The following is a 20,678-nucleotide window of genomic DNA, read 5'->3' as shown; positions in this document are numbered from 1 at the left end:
ATACAGCAGTCATAGTTCTTAGGTGCACTTAAGATAATAAGCTAAATCGTGCACATTGTTCAATGATATAACATATATTCTGGTCCTGTATTTTAGGATACATTGGGGAAGACCATTACACTGAAGAACATTGGCAATGTTCTAGAAGACATGCAAGGTAATTTTCATGTGCAAGTTGATAACAATGTGCCTCTGATGAGATCGCACTTTCTCCTAGAACTTTTAAACAAAAGCAGCAGTGCAAATAAGCACAGCTAAGTGCATAGATGGTTATTAAATCCTCACAAATCCATATACCTCCATTTCATGTATGTGAATTATTCTTCCTTTACTAGGTGTATCATACAGTACCCTTGATATAAGCTTATGAGCATAGGGATATGGAAAGATTTAACATACCTCTCCTTAAGAACAAAAAGAAGATAAGCAGTAGTTCCCATGTAGAGTATACTTGTTGAATTTCATTCAAGTATGCAATAATGAAGGTTTTCTACCATCATTATTAATATATAAACATTACAAAAATTCCCCATGAATTATAGGTCTGTGCAAATACTTCTGAATGTCCTAGTTCACTTAGCAAATATAATATGATTCAAGTATAGTAAAATTTATGAATGCAGTAAAGTTTTTAAAGCTCTCAGTTTAATCAGTTGTCTTCTAAAATATGAATAATAACATATAAAATGTTTTTGTAAATGTCAAAAGGTAAACCATGAAACAAAGGAATTTATCATAATACTTATTTTCCTAGATGCAAACTGAACCCTAATTAAAAAGAAAGCATGATTTTATACAGAGTTATAAAACCTTAATAACTAATTCCATTTTAGAATTGGAACAAGTTATAAAATTAATTCATACAAATACCAAGGTTCAGCAGTGTATTGAATGTAGCAAAGCTTTTAAATGTGCCAATTATCCTTGTAGGATTGAAGAAAATCAAAATGGAGAGAAGAAACTTTCAGTGTATACTCACGGTGTTAAAGTCTTGTCTTATGACACTGACCTGCTAAGGAATGAAACCCATATAATGGAGCAAAACCCTCTAAAAGTAAGCAATGCAGTAAAGCCTTTGCTTATCACAGTCATATTCAAGTGCTTAGAAAACACACTGGAAAAAAACCCTATGAATATCGTCAAGGTGATAAAGACTTTGTTCTTTATGAGACTCATCAAAGTCATAAAAGAACACATACGGGAGAGAAAGACTATGAATGCAATCAGGGTGGTAAGGCCTATGCATGTCAAACTGATTTTCAAAAGCATAAGAGAACAGATACTGGAGAGAAACCCTATGAATGCAATCAGTGTGGTAAGGCCTATGCATGTCAAACTGATCTTCAAAAGCAGAAGAAAACACATGCAGGAGAGAAACCCTATGAATGTAATCAGTGTGGTAAGGCCTTTGCTGAAAATGGTACTCTTCACAAGCATAAAAGAACACATACTGGAGAGAAACCCTATGAATGTAATCAGTGTGGTAAGGCCTTTGCAGATCAGAGTAATCTTCAAAAGCATAAAAGAATACATAGTGGAGAGAAACCCTATGAATGTAATCAGTGAGGTAAGGTCTTTGCTGACAACAGTAGTCTTCAAAAGCATAAAAGAATACATACTGGAGAAAAACCTCATAAATGTATCAGTGTGGTAAAGCCTTTGCACGACATACTCATCTTCATTTGCATAAAAGAACACATACTGGAGAGAAACCCTATGAATGTAATGAATGTGGTAAGGCCTTTGCGTATCAAAATAGTCTTCAATTGCATAAAAGAAAACTACTGGAGAGAAAGAAACTCTATGAATGTAATCAGTGTTGTAAGGCCATGCACATCACAGTAATCCTCAATTGCATAGAAGAACACATTCTAGAGAGAAATCCTATGATTGTAATATTTTTGGTAAGGCCGTTGCACAAAACAGCCATCTTCAAAAATACAAAACATCACAGACTAGATAGAACCCCTATGAATGTAGTCAGTGTGATTAGGCCTTTGGAGACCACTGTACTCTTCAAGGTAATAAAAGAACACACAGTAGAGGAAAACGTTATGAATGTATAGTAGTGTGAGAAAGCCTATTCACATCTTATCTTCAAATGCATAAAAGAACACAGACAGGGGAGATAACTGTGAATGGAGTCTGTGGTAAATCCTTTGTCACAACCATCTCCAAATGCATAAAATAAACCATCTTGCAGAAAACTATGAACTCAGTGTGTGTATTCTTCAAAAATATGAGAAAACTCATACTATAGTGAAACTCTAAGTGAATTTAGTGTTTTAATGTTTTGTACTTCATACAGGAGTAAGACTTTTGTGTGTAATCAATCTGAGAAAGCTTATGCATATTACCCTAATCATTTGGACCTGTGGAAGAAACGGAGGGCTTTTTATAACTTATTTTTTAAAGATCTTAAGCCCACACACATAGTCAGTTAGCCAATAGCAGTTATTGTGTAGATAAAAATGGATAGTGTAAAAATCTGTTCAAGCACTATGATATCTCTTTATTTTGTTTGAACCAGCAAACTAATGGCCAAAACCTTTTTTTGAAGCCTTTTGGGTAAGAGAAATGGCTAGTCAAAGAAATACACCTTGGACCTGAAAGCAGAGCCAAAGGAAAGCATTTTTTCTCTGAATCTCGAACTAGTTAAAGAAACATCATCTCCCTGAAAACAGCCCAAACATTAAAATGTGCCAGTGAAAGAAACACACTCTCAAAACACAACTGTCAAGTTGGGAGCGTAGACCCCAGTTCCTCGCATCTATCCCAGCCCCCAGGCCTGGTCTGGACACTAATTCCCAGCTGGCCAGGTCCTGACCCCACCCCCAGGGATGGGTCAGGACCACTCTGCAGAGTCTTTAAGTGATTCCCCAAAAGAGGAACACGTGGTCTCCCTCTCTTCCTCCTGGGGGTATCATTTCTGCGGCTTCCTGGTTCCCGCTCAGGGCCCCCTGAGAGCACAGATCGCCCATTAAACCTGGATATTAATTTGGCTTGTTTTGATTTGGCTTGATTGGGAATTTTGCGTCGGCAGGGAGCTAGTAGTAAGAAATATTCCTAGGGGCTGGAGAGATGGCTCAGTGGTTAAGAGCATTGCCTGCTCTTCCAAAGGTCCTGAGTTCAATTCCTGGCAATCACTTGGAGGCTCACAACCACCTGTAATGAGGTCTGGTGCCCTCTTCTGGCCTGCAGGCATACACACAGACAATTGTGTACATAATAAAGTAAATAAATACATTTTTTAAAAAATGAATATTCCTAACATTTTGGAGGTTCCCGCCAAGCTAGGCCAGGCCCTTTCCACTTCGCAGGCCATGTGTTGGAAGGCCCCTACTCTATAGTTTGAGCTCTCTACACCACGCTGACAAATGGCTTCTGGGCCACAGCGGCGTCTTGATGAGTCCCTTTTCTTATCGATGCTATAGAGTTCTAGGGGACCCATTCATACTTATTTTTGTCGTTTTCGGATTCCCGCTGAAGTCATGAACTCACACCGGGAAGTCAAGTCAGGTGGCAGTCAATCCCGTGGGATCAGGCTTGGCTGAGTTGGAGATCTGTCTGTCCTGGGACACCAGGCATCCAATATACAGTTGAGGACATGCTAAAATGGACTTAGGCCTCATGGTTGGGCATAGACTAAAATGGACACTTAGAGTTCAAAGCCAGGTCTGTTGTTGCCCCTATGAGCCTCTTACAAAGATCTTTTTAAATTGAGCTTGTCTGATACAAATAAACAGAGCTTACATATATATGTCCATGATTTTTGGCCTCTGCACTCTTGCCCCCCCTCCCCCACTTAGTAGCCAGTGTCTCTCAGCACCACAGTGCCAGAGGCACTGGCCCCTCTCCAACTCCCTGAAACCCACACTTCCCAACCCCTCCCATGGAGCAACATTCTTTCCCCCTCCCTTTCCCAATTCAGAGGTTCAAGGTCAATTTCAACCTTCCCCTCCCCCCCCCACCTCTCTGCACTCCTGGATCCCTTATGCACACTGGGCTAGTCCCTCCCCTGTTCCCTTTTCTCTTCCAAATCTATCAGGTAGAAAAGTAGCTGCTTGGGCTGGAGAGATGGCTCAGTGGTTAAGAGCATTGCCTGCTCTTCCAAAGGTCCTGAGTTCAATTCCCAGCAACCACATGGTCGCTCACAACCATCTGAAATGAGATTTGATGCCCTCTTCTGGCCTGCAGGCAGACACACAGAATATTGTATACATAATAAATAAATAAATAAATATTTAAAAAAAAAGAAAAGTAGCTGCTTTCCTTTTCTACTAATAATTCTGCTTCCTCAGTCAGAACCAGATATTAGGGGAAAAAAGTTGAGGATGGTCCCCAAACTCCTATATGGGAATTAGTGAAAATGGCCTTTAAAGTTTTTAATGCCTGAGAAGAATCAGCTGAGTCTTCCCGACAGACAAAGCTACAACAATCTACAGGCCCAGGCCTTAGCAACTGCCCTATGGTCACAGGAAGGGGGATAAGGGAAAAATAGCTGCCTACCAATAAAAATTGAAGAATCCAGTAGATTGCTTCTCAGCCTTTTCCCAAAGATCAAGTGAAGAATCTCGTAGTTGTTGATGTCTTCTACAGGCAAGAATTTTTTTCTCATTTCTTCTGTCTTGGCTGTTGAAATGGCTATTATTGGTAGTCAAACGGACTTCCTCTGGAATTAACTAGTAGACAAAGAATTAATTATACCCGAGAGGGATTTTACTTAAATGTTTTTAAATGGGAAAATCCTCCATTAATCTGCATAGTCTGAGATAATAGGATACACCTTTAGCTGCTTGGTGGCCATGCACACCGTTAACACTGTGACTCAAGAGCCAGAGGCACTGGGATTTTCTGAATTTGAGACCTGTCTGGCCTACCGAATGATTTCCACACCTGCACAGAAAAATCCTGTCTTGAAATCACCAAAACAAGAAAATCTGAATCGAACAAGACTATGATCTAGCTTTAACCTTCTCACCTTCTGGTAGCAGCAGTTACATAGAAAGTATATTGAAGTAGAAAAGTCTCTTTTTTATCACCTTGCTCTGGCGACCAAACTCATTCCTTTACTAGTACTAGAGACTACTTCTTTGAAATTTTGGTGAATACTTAAAACCAGCTGAGGCATCAAGCCTCGTGGGCTGAAAAACCACTGTGTTCTTCACTTCATCTTTGGGAAAAGGCTGAGAAGCAATCTACTGAATTCTTTAATTGTCATTAATAAGTACCTATTTTTAGACAACCTGAAACACAGCTTGTGAGACATTCTAATAAGCCCACTTTTTACGTACATGGTGAGATTCATTCTACCTCTCCTGTTCATGTGGAGAATCTTGAATGCTGCAGTTGAATATTTTATTCACCTGACCATGGAGGAAGATGTGCTGGCAGACAATAGTGCTCATGAAGACATTCTCTACATATTCACATTTCCATGAACACTACCCTTTTTATTATTATTCATTTTCCTGGAGTTTGCTTCAAATTTCAGTAATAAAACCATCATCCAGCCTTCTGATGGGGAAAAGACCTATCATCTTGTTTGAGATCTGGTTCCTGCTTTTCACTTTTCTGTTGTGTGAAATATCTGTGAAAACCATGTAAAAAGTACCTTCAGTTCATCTGACCTCAGCGTGAAGCCACAGCATAAACATCTACTTTTATGACCTTAAAACTCTTTTTAGTTGTTAATATTCTGGGCATTCTTTCTCCTGTGGGACAGGAAATCCCTGCAGCCACCTAGCACAGTGCACTGTACAAGCTAGCTAGCCACAGTGTGTCCTGGAGGAAAAAGGGAAAGTTCCTATGGAGTGCAAGATTATGACAGTGTCTACTTTTGGAGCCAGGGAAAGTAATATTGAAATGCATACCTTGGTTAGTCTAGAAAAGATGTTTGACTGGGGTGGAAGAAATGACCAGAAACCTCTGTGCTGTGTCTTTAAAGCACACTACAGCTCTGTGGGAGGTGTTCTTGTCACTCAGACCTCACTAGCCAATCAGGCCCTTTGGGTGACCTGCCAGTCAGGAGTAGTGCCTGGTTTTTCAGGACGTCCCATTCAGAACGGACTTTGCAGAGGACCTGGCGCCAGTGGCTTCTGTGCTGCGGTGAAGTTGCTGTTGCAGGGAAATGATGAACTGAGAGCTTTGGCAATCTGGAAAACCACAACATGGTGAGCGGGGGAAATGCTGTCTCCTGAAGGGGAGGAGCAGAGGGTGAGGGGCGGGAGACAGCATGCTGCGCTCTCCCGGGATCCGTGTGGGAACCTGCCGCCAGATTCGCTGTGTTGTGAAGTCCCATGCGGTCCTGTTAATTTCTAAATCTAGGGACAGAACTCTGAATAACTTGCGCTTTGGGCTTAATCGGCTTAGAGAATTGGGAGCAGGGCGCTGTGTGTAAAAACATCTTTCTTGTCAATTTCAGTATGCCAAACTCGGAGAAGCCTAATTTCTCCAGTATTTTCTCAATATGGACCACTTTGCCTTTAACCTTTACATACAATCTCCATTTGTATTTAACTATGTGGACGGTGTCAAGGCCTGTTGCCTGGGCAAGGAGCCTCCGCTATTGGTGCCGGCGCGCTGACGCTCAAACTTCTAGCGTCAACTCCCGAGCCCAGGGCGCATTACTCTTCCCTCAGTGCACTGAGCCTCCTCCGCACCCCACTCCACAGGGGAGCTCACTAACGGGAGAGCCGTCTTAGCTGTATTAAAACCAAACAAAGGCTTTGGCTCCCTTAGTCGCTGCTCAGGAATAAGCCCAGCTGATGGCTCATCCCTCCTCTTGGGCTGTGTAATCCTGCCCACCTCTGCTCACAGCTCCCTGCTACAGCAGGTAGAGACTGGGGCCAGAGCATGCCCGAGAGGGGAATGCTTGCCCCTGAAGTCCCTGTGCTGACTGGAGTCCACCAGCACGGTGCAGGAGGACTCGGGGGAGGAGGGCTTCCTTAAACAGTCCGGGGTGTTCCCTCCCCCTATAGCAGCCAATGCCAAGGTCTTCCCAGCTTTTACAAGCAGGACTGTCTTCAAGGGCCTTCCTCTTCCACTTCTGCCCACTGCCTATGTGAAAAAGCTAACATTTCTCAGTGCCACCTAGCCAGGCCTGGTGCTCCCCAATCCTTGGGCTTAGTGTGAGGGCTCAAGAGGAGCCTCCCATGGTGAAGGATGTGGCCTTCCCAAGGAACTAAGTTGAGGCTTCCAGATGGCCCACCAATCCTGACCTGAAAAGTTCCCTAGAATGGATTCCTCATGGGGCCTCTGGTGGTTTACTAGCTTTCCTCCCAGCCCACCAGTCAAGTCAGCCATTGATCATTTCCTCCCCAGTCTCTCTTTAGGGGTCTTTGAGAATGTGCCAGTTTGGCACAACTGTGATTCCCTTCATCCACTTCTGTTCCAAGCGGGGCTTCTGGAATCCCATTCAGAGAAAAGCTGCTAGCTTGCTGTGAGTACTGAGGTGGGGTGTGGGAAGCTTGTGCTATACAGCTAGGAGCTCACTGTGGATGGAGCTGAGGCTGGAGCCAGGTCCTGGGAGGATCCCCAATGGGGTTCCCGGAGTGGGGGAGGGTCTCCTTTCCAAAGAGAAGGCTTGTTCTCCCTGGAAACTAAGGTGCTAGGGACTGAATGGCAGCCTCCCCTCTGCAGGTGCCATGTGAAGCCTTGTGCCAAAGATCTGTGGCCCTTGCCCAGGGGAGGTAGCCTGTGCTAGTGCCAGGGTCACGGAACTAAGTCCTCCTGTAGAGGCACACATGCCAGCGGGGGTCCAAGCTGGTGCTAATTCCTCCCCACAGGACCCAGTAAGCCTGGGAACCTGCAGTAGGCTGTTTTACTGGGGTCAGAAAGCAAATGTCCCGTAAAGAGCCTGGACCTCTTCATTTTGACAGCAGGGCTAGAGATTTATTTTGCATCGTTAAGTGACTTGTTGGGCACAAAAACCTTACATAAGAGTAGAAATATATGTACAGTATGTTTTTATCAAAAATAACCTTGAATTTGCATAAATATACAAAAATATGTTAAACAAGATTAGAAATATATACAGTATAACAAAAATATTCTCAAACATGTATTAATATACTAAAACCTATCATAATGTAAAATATTTAATAAAAATAGTTGGTTTTGATTTAAAGCCAATTTAGTAATCCATCATTTATCCTATAATTTCTATACCTTCCCTTTTTCTTCTCAGAACAAGATAACTGAATATAATCTTCTTTGTTTATATTTTTTACCGTAACCCGTAGTAACCTGTTACCACCGCCACCTCAATGATGACATAAATCATGACCTAATGGATGACCAAACTGCTTACCCCAACACTTGGGAATATGGGAACCATGCTTTTGAAATTATTTTTTGTTGTCTGTGGGCAATGGTATCTATCTATAAGGGTCCCTGAAATAAACCTAAGATAATTTCAATTCATGGGAGAATTGCCTGTATTATCTCTTGTCCAGTCTTTGTGTAATGGGAAAGTGGAGGAATTATCTCAAGTTCTGGCTAGTGTAGTGCATGAGGACCATCTTAGATAGTAATCTTGGAAATTTCCTGAATAATTCATAGCCCAAAGTTGACCTTTGGGGGGGGGGAGCAGACAGTTTAGTGGCATTACCACACTCTAGGAGGAATCAATGGTGTGGGGCCCCAAGATTTTAATGGTCACTGTTAAGAATGATCGTGGTTTACTATAGAAAACCTTTTAAGTGCTGTATGTAGTAAAGCTCAAAGAGGTTAAAAGAGCATAGTTTATTATTTACATACAGAATTCAAAAACTTAATTGTTAGTTACTTGCTAGTAGAGATTTAGACCCAAAATCATGAATAGGAATTAAGAAGAACCCCTTTTTTAAAAATTAGTTTTTAGGTGTTGTGCAAATTGATCTTATTTATAAACCCTGTAGTCAGAGAGTAGGGCTGAAAGCTGAAAGATCAGAGAAGCACAGCATCCAGCCCCTAGTTCTTAGCTCTATAAAATTCCCAGTCCAATGTGGGAGCCCATGTGTGACTCAGATTCCATCTGGAATCATTTCAGACTTAAAAAAGCCTTTGAGTTCAAGCATGCCTGCTGTGCTTCTTCCAGTAACCTTGAGGGCTGTGAGTAACATCTGCGTTTCTCAACAGAAAAAGCATTTTGCCCAGCTGAAAGAGCTCATTTTTTTTCTTTTAAGATTGTGCTAGTGTAGGCCATCCAGAGGCACTTTTTGTTAGTGATTAGAAGCTACTTAGCTGAATCAGATAATGCACAGGTTTGAGCTGCCTCCAAGCACAGTGCAGGGAGGTGGGGAGCTGACTGTACTGCTTTTGATCTGCCTTTTGACTGTGTTTAGTGTATATGCTGGCTGAGAAATAAACTCGGGCTGTTTCCTACTGACCTTTCATCCTCTCAATTTAACCTATGAGTCTGTCTTCATTTCTCTTAATCTAATTTATCCTCAGCCTCAGCCTCCCCTCCATGGGAACCCCCATATACATGGAACAACAAGTTAAATAAAGACTAGGCAGAATCCATATCAAGCCTGAATATAAAAACCCCGTATGAGGAAAGGGGTCTCAAGAACTATCAAATGAGTTAAAGTACACCCCACATATACACACCCAGTATTACAGGTCCCACAAAACACCAAAGTATGTACTGATAATGTATATGCAAAGCTTTTAGCACAGGCCCCTATAAGATCACGAGTCTCTTTGAGCACTAATAACTCCAGCTTAGTTGATTCTGTGGGCTGTGTTAACCTAGTGTCCTCAACCAAGGTGGGAGGTGGTTGCTATGGTACTTCCTCCCCATTGCCAGCAGGGTCTCCTTAGCTCCTCTTATTGTTTGAATGCCCATGTCTGCTCCTGGTGCTTTCAGTTCCTGGAATAGGCCAGTCTGATAACAATTGGCTGAGGCACCATTCTATGAGAATAGGAGAATATCATGAAAAATCATTTCTTGGACTTTTTTCCTATCTTGTTTGGCTCTATCATAGACCTGTAGTGTAGTGAGCTCAGGTCTTGGACATCCAATTAGTATGGGCATTGTCTCCCTCTAATGGAATGGGCCTGAAGTTTCACGAGTTATTTGTTGTTTACTCCTACAAGTTCTAAGAACAAGTAACTCAATATATCTTGCAAGCAGGACGAGTTGTAGATTGAAGATACTGTTGCTGGGTTGGTGTCCCAGTCCCAACATAGAAAACTTTGCCTGCTTAGAGAAGGCTCCACAGGCTTCTTATTCCCCTTTCCTACAAGTCCTTGCTAGGGGCATTTTCACACAATCTAATGAGTATTTACTGTACTAGGTACCATACCAACTTCCAAATGTTCTCCAATTCCTGTAGACTTTCTTCATTCTCACTACATCCAACTCTCCTGATCCTGCTTTCTCCTATACCCATCCCCACCTACCCCCATCAATCCAGAAGAAGACCTATTCTAGTTTCCCTTTTGAGGGAGATCCATGTATCCCCGCTTGAGCCTTTGTTGTTAACTAACCTCTCTGTGTCTGTGGGTTGTAGCATGATTACCCTTTACAACTAATATTAATGTATAAGGGAGTTCACACCACTGTCATTTGTGTCTGGCTTACCTCACTTAGAATGATTTTTTTTATATTTTTTTGTATATTTTTTGTATATTTTCAGAAGTAATTTGTAATCCCCAATGAGACAAAGTTTGCTCTACTTCTTCAAACATTTTCTCTAATGTATGTACATATGAATCAGCTAATAAAATTCTGTATAATGTTGAAAACCTACCTAACTTGAATATAATTTCAATTGCAATAACATGTACTAACATGCAGTACTTCATATTCTAGCTGATAATAATAACTTTCAAGGACTAGATATTTTCATTACATGTTTAAGTGAGTTGTGTTAGGTAAATATCTTGAGTAAGAATATAAAATTATAGACATTATGTTTTAACAAAAAATAATGTCAAATTAGTATCAAAAGGAAGCATCCATATCTATATCAATGTAAAATACATAAATCAGTAGTTACTTTTTAAAATTAATTTTAATGATCCACCCTTTTATCTTATCAGAATACATATATATGCCCCTTTATTCTTTTTAGATCATGAAGGCGTAAGTCACAAACAATGCCACACCAGTTTGGAATTATGATTAATAGGGTGGTATTTATTTAAAGGGGAAAAAACTTACAGATCACTGTCCCAGGCAACAGCCCTCTATGCAACCAGGAAGGGAGTCTAGTCACGAGTGGAGTAGGAAGTGAAGAGAGAGACGAGAGGGAAGTGGCCGCTTTTTTAAAGGGAGAGAGACCACGCCCCAATGGGCAGGTATCTCAGCAGCTATAGGCTGGAGGAGCGGGAGGACCTCCCGCAACAAGAGCAGAATCAATAATCTACACTTTTATCCTCATTTCATTGGGTGCCTTTTGTAGGTGGATGTATATTTATGAATCTATAGAGTTGGCTTTGGAGTTTGACACTGGCTCTGTCCCTCTATAAATCCAAGCATGTTGTTAAAATAAAAATCAGAGATTCTGTCTCCTGTTAAGAGCCATAATATGGGACAGAAAGAATAAAAGAATTTAGAAAAAAATTTTACTTTTCTTCATATCTAATTTTTGTCTCTATTGTACATGTCATTGAATATATATGTCTGCATATGTCTATATAAATAAAGTTTAAGTTTTCCGCAATGAACAATGAATTTTCCTGCAGTAATTTTTGAAGTTTCCAGGAACAGCAACTCAACCTGTTTGATATTACATCTTGATGATGATAGCACTACTACTAGACCTGTTTTGCCTAGCAGCTCATCAAGATGGCTCCAACTTGTTTAGCTGAAGTGGTGCACTTTTTTACAACGTTCTGGGCAGACCTCCCAATAGGAAGTCAGAATAACCCTACCAAGTACTCAGAGACTATTTGCAATTATACCAGATAGTAAACTTGGAACCTAACCATCATTTTACTTTCATAGGCTCCCATAGAAAGAATATCACCCCCATGACTGCTGGAAGTAATTCTAAAAGATGACATCCCCTCTCCCAACAAAGGTTGTCCTCAGGGTTAGGGACATCATTGAAGGGTTGATAATAATTGGTATAGGGTTGTGGGTTGGAAGGGAAATTTTATAGGCTCAATAATCTCTTTGAAAAAAAAAGGGAAAATTGGATGGCATAATAGAATAGTGTGAGCTTACTCACACTAATAATAGTGAGTAATAGAGTGAATGCTTGTGAGTTATAATTTACAGGCAATTACATTGGTATAGATTGTTGTACATTGATACAATGTTCAATTATATTGAATATTGAATGCATCCATGTTTCTACCTCTACTTCAAACATTTTTATATATTGAAATATATTTATCATTTTGCAATGTACATTTCTACCTCTGATAAAGATACTTATACATTGTTTACATTTTGAATTCATTGTCTTCATTTGTTGCACAGTTGTTTATTGTATAATATTCTCATATGAAGTCTTAGTCTTTAAATTATATAGGTATTGAGAATTATAGATCAATAGTCATCTATGTTTGTCATACTTATAGTTAGACTAGTCAGGTTTTTTAGATAAGTAGAGATTATATTCTGCATAGATAAATAATCTTCAACCACTTCAAAGAGCTGTAGAATATGACATTTAAATAACTTAGGGTACTGTTGAAGTGAGACACAATTGCTCCTGGTAGCACGGATCTATTCCCCAGAGAATGTTGAGCACCAGTCATTTTACTTGGAGCTTGTTTTCTTCTTGGCAAAACTGGCCTTTAGGCAAAGACATGTTCATATCTCAACTACTGACAAAATACATGATATCCAAAAATGGATAAGCAGGACTGTTAAATCTTGCCAAGACAGGATAAGATGATTCTTAAAAATTTCCTACCTCCTTAAGTGGTCAGTCAGTTATTCTAGGTCTTTGCCAAAGTTGGTTGCTTCAACATTGCAAATGAGACTTTGGATGATTGCCCAGGGAGCCAGTTGTCTCTGTAATTTGTTGCACATTTTGAAAGTTGCTAGATTGCACTTCTTGCTTACTCAAGTAATATTATTTCCCTTCTTGGATCTTTGATGGGGTTAAAGACTAGATAGTTGAAGTTACTTTCCTCTCATGACTTGGCCAAGTTATTATACAAGACATAAACTAGTTAGGATAGGATAATTAATGAATATATTGTTCTTATTTATTGTATATAATTGTGTATTGGGCTTAGAACTCTCTTATTTAAACAAAAGGAGAATGTGCTGTAGGAAGTTTTACATCCAGTGGTTTCCTGACCACTGGGGCGTGGCCTCTTATACTATATATGCCAGTATAGAGCATGAGTCCAGCCTCTTTTCTGGCTGCATGATTCAGTTTCTGAACTCAGTTCAAGCATAGGATTCTGATTTGTGAGTCTATCCCTAATAAATAAACATCTATTTCTCATTTCTGAGCTAGTATTGCATTTCTTCTAAGAGTCCTTTAAGGATCATTAAATGTGAAGCTTTGATGTGATGAAATGATTTCTTTCAGTTGTTGACCATGGACCAGTAGTGACTGGGTTCAGAATGTCCTTGATTGAATGAACAACCCCCCAGAAAACATCATGTGTTTGAAGAACTTTCTCTCTTTATTGGTTTTATTTCAATTTTCTGTGGATCTTTAGTAGGAGAAGCCTTTCTAGATGAAATTCCTCATTGTATGCTATGAGTTTCAATACCCTAAAGTAATTTCCTGACATTTATATACTGTGTTGTGCTTGACATTAATCAGCCAACTTCCTACTTATACTGAAATGCTATTACCATCATTATAGGTTCGATCTCTAAATCACATAAGAAAGAGCAGAAACAGTTGTTATTCAGTGCACAAGAGTTTGGTAACCTGCTGTTTTAATTGTTTTTTTTTTTTTTTTTTTTGCTTATCTAAGTAATTGTGTGGCTCTAAATTCCTGAAACTAAAGGGAGGCATCATTCCTGGCTCTATTTGTTTCTATGTTATTGGATGATGGCCTTGGAATGCAGGTAATTTTTATGTCAAGTATATGCTGCTGTGCTGAGCTTCATGCTTATCTTGAATTTTAAAATTTGACAGAGGGGGCTGGAGAGATGGCTCAGAGGTTAAGAGCATTGGCTGCTCTTCCAGAGGTCCTGAGTTCAATTCCCAGCAACCACATGGTGGCTCACAACCATCTGTACTGAGATCTGGCACCCTCCTCTGGCGTGCGGGCATACATGGAGGCAGAATGTTGTATACATAATAAATAAATAAATCTTTAAAAAAAATTTGACAGAGGGTATCTCTCTGATTCCCAGGATGCCATCCCATGGATTGATAGCATTAATACTGCCTGAGTATTTTTAGTTATTAAATTACAGTTGTATGAACATCTTCTTGCTTGTTATGCTTGCTTTGATTTTTTAAATCAATATGACTGTTTTATATGCCTGCATGGATATGTACCATGAGAGTGATCAAAGGATATCAGAAATCCTGACCCTGGAAAAATGGATAGTTGTAATCCCCATGTAAGGACAGGCAAATTTGTCCATCTCCATTCAAGATCAGCAAGAGTGCTGAATTAATCTGCCCTCTCTCCAGGTCTGTGTTGATAATTTACGACCAACATTTATATTTCTACTGTTTTCATCTGTCCACTTGTAACTGTTTTATACAGGAAGTTGTTTTTCTTCAAAATGTTATTGGTATTGCAGTTTATATTAGGATACTTCAGGGTCTGGAAGAAGACTACAGAACTGGAGAGAAAACAACTCTTTGTAGAAACTTCAATAAAAGCCTGTTAGTTTTTCTATCCCATTGTTTGTAACATTGAGGCTTGCAATGGAGACAGAGTCTGTACTGCCACCTCTCCTGGACCTGATTGCATAGACTTGACTGGCATTCAACTCAGAGACAAATATACCCACCTCTGTTTTCTGAGTGTTGTGGTTAAAGGCACAATACACCAATTCACACATTTGTGTATCTTTTTTTCTTTCTATAATGAGTAATTTTTCATACAATTTTCTCATGCATATAATTTACTGTTGATCTTTTTTCTTGTCTCACCCTGTTAATAGATATTGTTCTTATAAGGTGAAATCCCATTCAAAGTGTATAGAAATGACAGAATTGACTCTCCTTTTCAATTTACTTCTAAAGTAACTGACTATGTCACAGAATAAGAATGGGGAGCACCAGAATCATACAACTGTACTTTCAAAGAAGTATGCATTTCCAATGATGTCACTGTCATGCTTACATTGTATACATGTGTGGTATATTTTTGAAGGCAGTGACCTATGATGATCTACATATCAACTTCACTCAGGAAGAGTGGGATTTGCTGAGTCCTTCCCAGAAAAATCTCTACAAAGATGTGATGCTGGAGACCTACAGGAACCTCACTACTATAGGTAAAAATGAATTTCCTTCATGTTTCAAAATATGGAGACAACCTTTCCTTGCCTTATAATGTTGTTCTGTAATTTGATTTAGAAAGAAGAAAATGAGATGAATAACACAATCATAGTTGTTAGGTGCACTTAAGATAATGAGCTAATTGTTGTACAATATTAAGTAATATAACATACATATTCTGGTACTGTATTTCAGGGTACATTTTGGAGGACGGTAACACTGAAGAACATAGTCAATGTTCTAGAAGACCTGAAAGGTAATTTTCCTGTGCAAGTTTATAACAATGTGCCTCGGATGAGTTTGTAATATGTCCTGGAACAATTAATCAGAAGCAACAGTGTAAATAAGCACACCTTTAAATGCATTGATGGTTATTAAATTCTCACAAATCCATATTCCTCAATTTCTCTTATGTGAATTGCATTTGCAAGGCATTCATTTAAGAAAAAGTCAAGGAGGGGCTGGAGAGATGGCTCAGTGGTTAAGAGCATTGCCTGCTCTTCCAAAGGTCCTGAGTTCAATTCCCGGCAACCACATGGTGGCTCACAACCATCTGGAATGAGGTCTGGTGCCCTCTTCTGGCCTGCAGACATACTCACAGATAGAATATTGTATACATAATAAATAAATAAATATTTAAAAAAAAAAAAAAAAAAAGTCAAGGAAGCAATGACTCAACAGATATCACCATTTGAATCATAGCAACGTGAGAGCTATGTAGTAGATCTGTCAGTCCATTTCTTTCTTGCTACTCATGACAAAAACTGTATACACATTTCAGTGATGAGTGTAGCTGCAAACTTTCTCCTAAATCAATAGCTCATGGTAAGACTTGGATTACTCATATACTTTTTGTGACTTGCTAAGTTTAGTGAAAGTGGCAATTAGAGTCAAGGGTCAAGGGGCAGTTGTTGTGGAGAAACCTTAATATCTATACCACAAGTCTATGAGGAACAGCAAGTGAAACCATGAGGATTCAATGTGGAAATCTTTTATTTACTATTCTTCCTTTACTATGTATATCATATGTTCCCCTTGATACAAGCATATGAGAATATGGATATGGAAAGATATAGCATACATCTCATTAAGAACAATTAGAAGATAAACTGTAGTTCCCATGGAGAGTATACTTGTTCAATTAAGTCCAAGTATACAGTAATTGGTTTTCTACCATCATTGTTAATACATAAACAACTTCACATTACAAAAAAGCCCAAAGAGTTCTAAGTCTGCCAATACTTCTTGGTGTCTTAGTTCACTTAGCCAATGTATAATGATTCATAGTAAAATTTATGAATGCAGTAAAGTTTGTAAGGCACTCAGTGTATGGAGTTTTTTTTTAAAAATGTGAAAAATATCATAGAAAAAATATAGGGATAGGTATAGATGAAATGGTAAACCATGACGCAAAGGAATTTATCATCACAAATATTTTTCCTAATAAAAGAAGAAAACATGATTTTAAATGAAGTTATAAGACATTAATATTTGATTCATTTTTACAATTGGAACAAATTATGAAATTAATTCATACAGATCTGAGGTTCAACAGTGAATTGAATGTGGTAAAGTTTTTACATGTGTAAATTATCCTTGCAGGATTGAAAGAAATCAAATTGGAGAGAAATTTTCAGTATGTTCTCACTGTGCTAAAGCCTTGTCTTATGACACTCACCTTCTAAGGAATGAAAAAACACATACCAGAGAAAAATGCTGTGAAATTAAGCAATGTGGTAAAGCCTTTGATTATCACAGTCATCATCAAATGCATGAAAGAACACACACTGGAGAAAAACTCTATGAATATAGTCAAGATGATAAAGACTTTGTTCTTTATGAAACTCATCAAAGTCATAAAAGAACACATAATGAAGAAAAATCATATGAACTTAATCTGCTTGGTAAGGCCTTTGCTGATCACAGTCATCTTCAAAAGAAAAAAAGAGCACATACTGGAGAGAAACCCTATGAATGTAATCAATGTGGTAAATGCTTTGCACGTCAGGATAATCTTCAAACACATAAAAGAACACATACTGGAGAGAAACCCTATGAATGTAATCAGTGTGGTAAGGCCTTTGCTCAGAACAGTAATCTTCAAAGGCATAAAAGAACACATAATGGAGAGAAGCCCTATGAATGTAATCAGTGTGGTAAATACTTTGCACATCATAGTCAGCTTCAATACCATAAAAGAACACATACTGGAGAGAAACCCTGTGAATGTCATCAGTGTGGTAAGGCCTTTGCTCGACCTAGTACTCTTCAAATGCATAAAAGAACACATACTGGAGAGAAACCCTATGAATGTAATCAGTGTGGTAAGGCCTTTCCTCAATGCGGTACTCTTCAAAAGCATAAAAGAACACATACTGGAGAGAAACCCTATGAATGTAATCAGTGTGGTAAGGCCTTTGCAGATCAGAGTAATCTTCAAAAGCATAAAAGAACACATACTGGAGAGAAACCCTATGAATGTAATCAGTGTGGTAAGGCCTTTGCAGATCATAGTAATCTTCAAAAGCATAAAAGAACACATACTGGAGAGACACCCGATGAATGTAATCAGTGTGGTAAGGCCTTTCCTCAACGCGGTACTCTTCAAATGCATAAAAGAACACATACTGGAGAGAAACCCTATGAATGTAATCAGTGTGGTAAGGCCTTTGCACGTCATAGTCACCTTCAATACCATAAAAGAACACATACTGGAGAGAAACCCTATGAATGTAATCAGTGTGGTAAGGCCTTTGCTCAACGTGGTAATCTTCAAACGCATAAAAGAACACATACTGGAGAGAAACCCTATGAATGTAATCAGTGTGGTAAATACTTTGCATGTCATAGTCATCTTCAAAGGCACAAAAGAACACATACTGGAGAGAAACCCTATGAATGTAATCAGAGTGGTAAGGCCTTTGCTCAATGTGGTACTCTTCAAATGCATAAAAGAATACATACTGGAGAGAAACCCTATGAATGTAATCAGTGTGGTAAGGCCTTTGCAGATCAGAGTAATCTTCAAAAGCATAAAAGAACACATACTGGAGAGAAACCCTATGAATGTAATCAGTGTGGTAAGGCCTTTGCAGATCAGAGTAATCTTCAAAAGCATAAAAGAACACATACTGGAGAGAAACCCGATGAATGTAATCAGTGTGGTAAGGCCTTTCCTCAACGCGGTACTCTTCAAATGCATAAAAGAACACATACTGGAGAGAAACCCTATGAATGTAATCAGTGTGGTAAGGCCTTTGCACATCTTAGTCACCTTCAATACCATAAAAGAACAAATACTGGAGAGAAACGCTATGAATGTAATCAGTGTGGTAAGGCCTTGGCTGAACACAGTCATCTTCAAAGGCACAAAAGAACACATACTGGAGAGAAACCCTATGAATGTAATCAGTGTGATAAGGCCTTTGCTCAATACAGTCATCTTCAAAGGCATAAAAGAACACATACTGGAGAGAAAACCTTTGAATGTAATCAATGTGGTAAGGTCTTTGCTCACAACTGTGCTCTTCAAAATCATAAAAGAACACATACTGGCAATAAACCCTATGAATGCCATCAATGTGGTAAGGACTTTGCATGTCACAATCATCTTCAATTGCATAAAAGAACACATACTGGAGAGATACATGTGAATGGAATCTGTCCTGAATCCTTTTTCCCAATCATCTCCAAATATGTAAAATAAGACATCCTATAGAGAAACTCTGAGTTTAATATGTGTGTTCTTTAAAAACATGAGAAAAATCATACTGTAGTGATACTCTATGAAAATCAGTGTCAGAATGTTTTGTGCTTCATATAGGAGTAAGACTTTTTGTGTGTAATCAATCTGATTAAGTTTGTGGTGCATATTACCATAATCTTTGGACCTGAGGAAAAAACTGAGTGCTTATTGTAAACTATTCTTTAAACAAAAACAGTTATTGTATAGAAAAGAATTTTATAGTGTCAACAATTTGTTCAAGCATCATGATACCTCTTATTATTTTAGTTTGAAGTAACAAACTAATGGACAAACATTTTATGAAGCATTATTGGTTGGAGAAAGGGTATTCAAAGAAACATACATTGGTCCTGAAACCAGAGCCAAAAGAAAGTACCTTTTCTCTGAATCTAGAAGTAGTTAAAGAAACAACATCTCTCTGAAAAGAGCCAACATTAAAAGGGGCCAGTAAAGACACACAATTTGCCTCTCAAATCAGATCCATAAAAACAAACTCTATCCTTGTCCACTGAGCACAAAAGCAATGAATCCCTTGGCATAAAATCAAGCTCATCCCTGAGCTTTTTCAGGATCAGGAATTGAAATCCATCAAATTCCCACCATCAAAATCTCCTTTGCTCTCGGTTATTAAGAAGTCCTATTTGAGTCTTATGCTCATTCAGTATGCAGCTACCCCTTTCCACACTTTGCAGAGGTATTCATACTCATGTTTTCTTCCTTCTCAAATAAATCTGATTCAAGATTTACGTGAATACCTCTTTTACTGGAATGTTTCAGAAACTCCTGGAGTTGAGCCAAGATACAATTGATGCCTCTGTTTGGGAACTTAGTTCAGAAGATGACAGAGGAATTGGTCATATATTATGAAATATTTCCGTGGGAGTGGAGGAGATCAGCACCAGATATTTCTACTGGGAAACTTTCTTTTTTTGGTTTTTGGTTTTTTTTTCTTCTGTTTTTTGAGACTGCGTTTCTCTGTAGCTTTGGGGCCTGTCCTGGAAATGCCTCTGCCTCCCAAGTGCTGGGATTAAAAATGTGCACCACCACTGCCCGGCCTGGAAAGCTTTCTTAGAAGAATTAATTTCTTTTACTTCAAGTCTAAGTTTGCTTTTTCTTTACATGAACCAATTCATTGTGTAAGTAAGCTGTACGATGACTCTCAGCTCCTCTTTTACAGAAATGAATGTTTACAGGAGAAAAGTTTTCATGAGTGAAAAACTGTCTTAAAACTTGTGTTCATTGTAGATATGTGATGTATGTGTGTGTCTCTTGTGTGTATTTGTTTTTTTCTTTTTTTAAATTTATTTATTTATTAAAGATTTCTGTGTCTTCCCCGCCACCGCCTCCCATTTCCCTCCCCCTCCCCCAACCAAGTCCCTCTCCCTGCTCAGCCCGAAGAGCAATCAGGGTTCCCTGCCCTGTAAAAAGTCCAAGGAACCCCCACCTCCATCCAGTTCTAATAAGATGAGCATCCAAACTGCCTAGGCTCCTACAAATCCAGTACGTGCAGTAGGATCAGAAACCCATTGCCATTGTTCTTGAGTTCTCAGTAGTCCTCA

General features: G+C 39.0%; 1 protein-coding gene across 1 annotated transcript; it reads left to right on the top strand.

Moving 5' to 3' along the window:
• Window positions 1-150: 150 nt before the first annotated feature.
• Window positions 151-19,080, top strand: LOC121458802 (zinc finger protein 431-like). Its single transcript, XM_041668150.1, has 5 exons — window positions 151-157; window positions 834-1,054; window positions 15,247-15,370; window positions 15,570-15,630; window positions 17,061-19,080. Exons 1-5 carry the CDS (start codon window positions 151-153, stop codon window positions 19,078-19,080), a joined length of 2,433 nt encoding a protein of 810 aa, XP_041524084.1.
• The last annotated feature ends 1,598 nt before the right edge of the window (window positions 19,081-20,678 follow it).

The sequence above is a fragment of the Microtus oregoni genome, unplaced genomic scaffold (genome assembly GCF_018167655.1).
Source record: "Microtus oregoni isolate MIOR12 unplaced genomic scaffold, Mior012 000018F_ref0000195, whole genome shotgun sequence".
NCBI classification, from domain to species: Eukaryota; Metazoa; Chordata; class Mammalia; order Rodentia; family Cricetidae; genus Microtus; species Microtus oregoni.
This window is presented reverse-complemented; position numbering and strand designations above follow the sequence as displayed.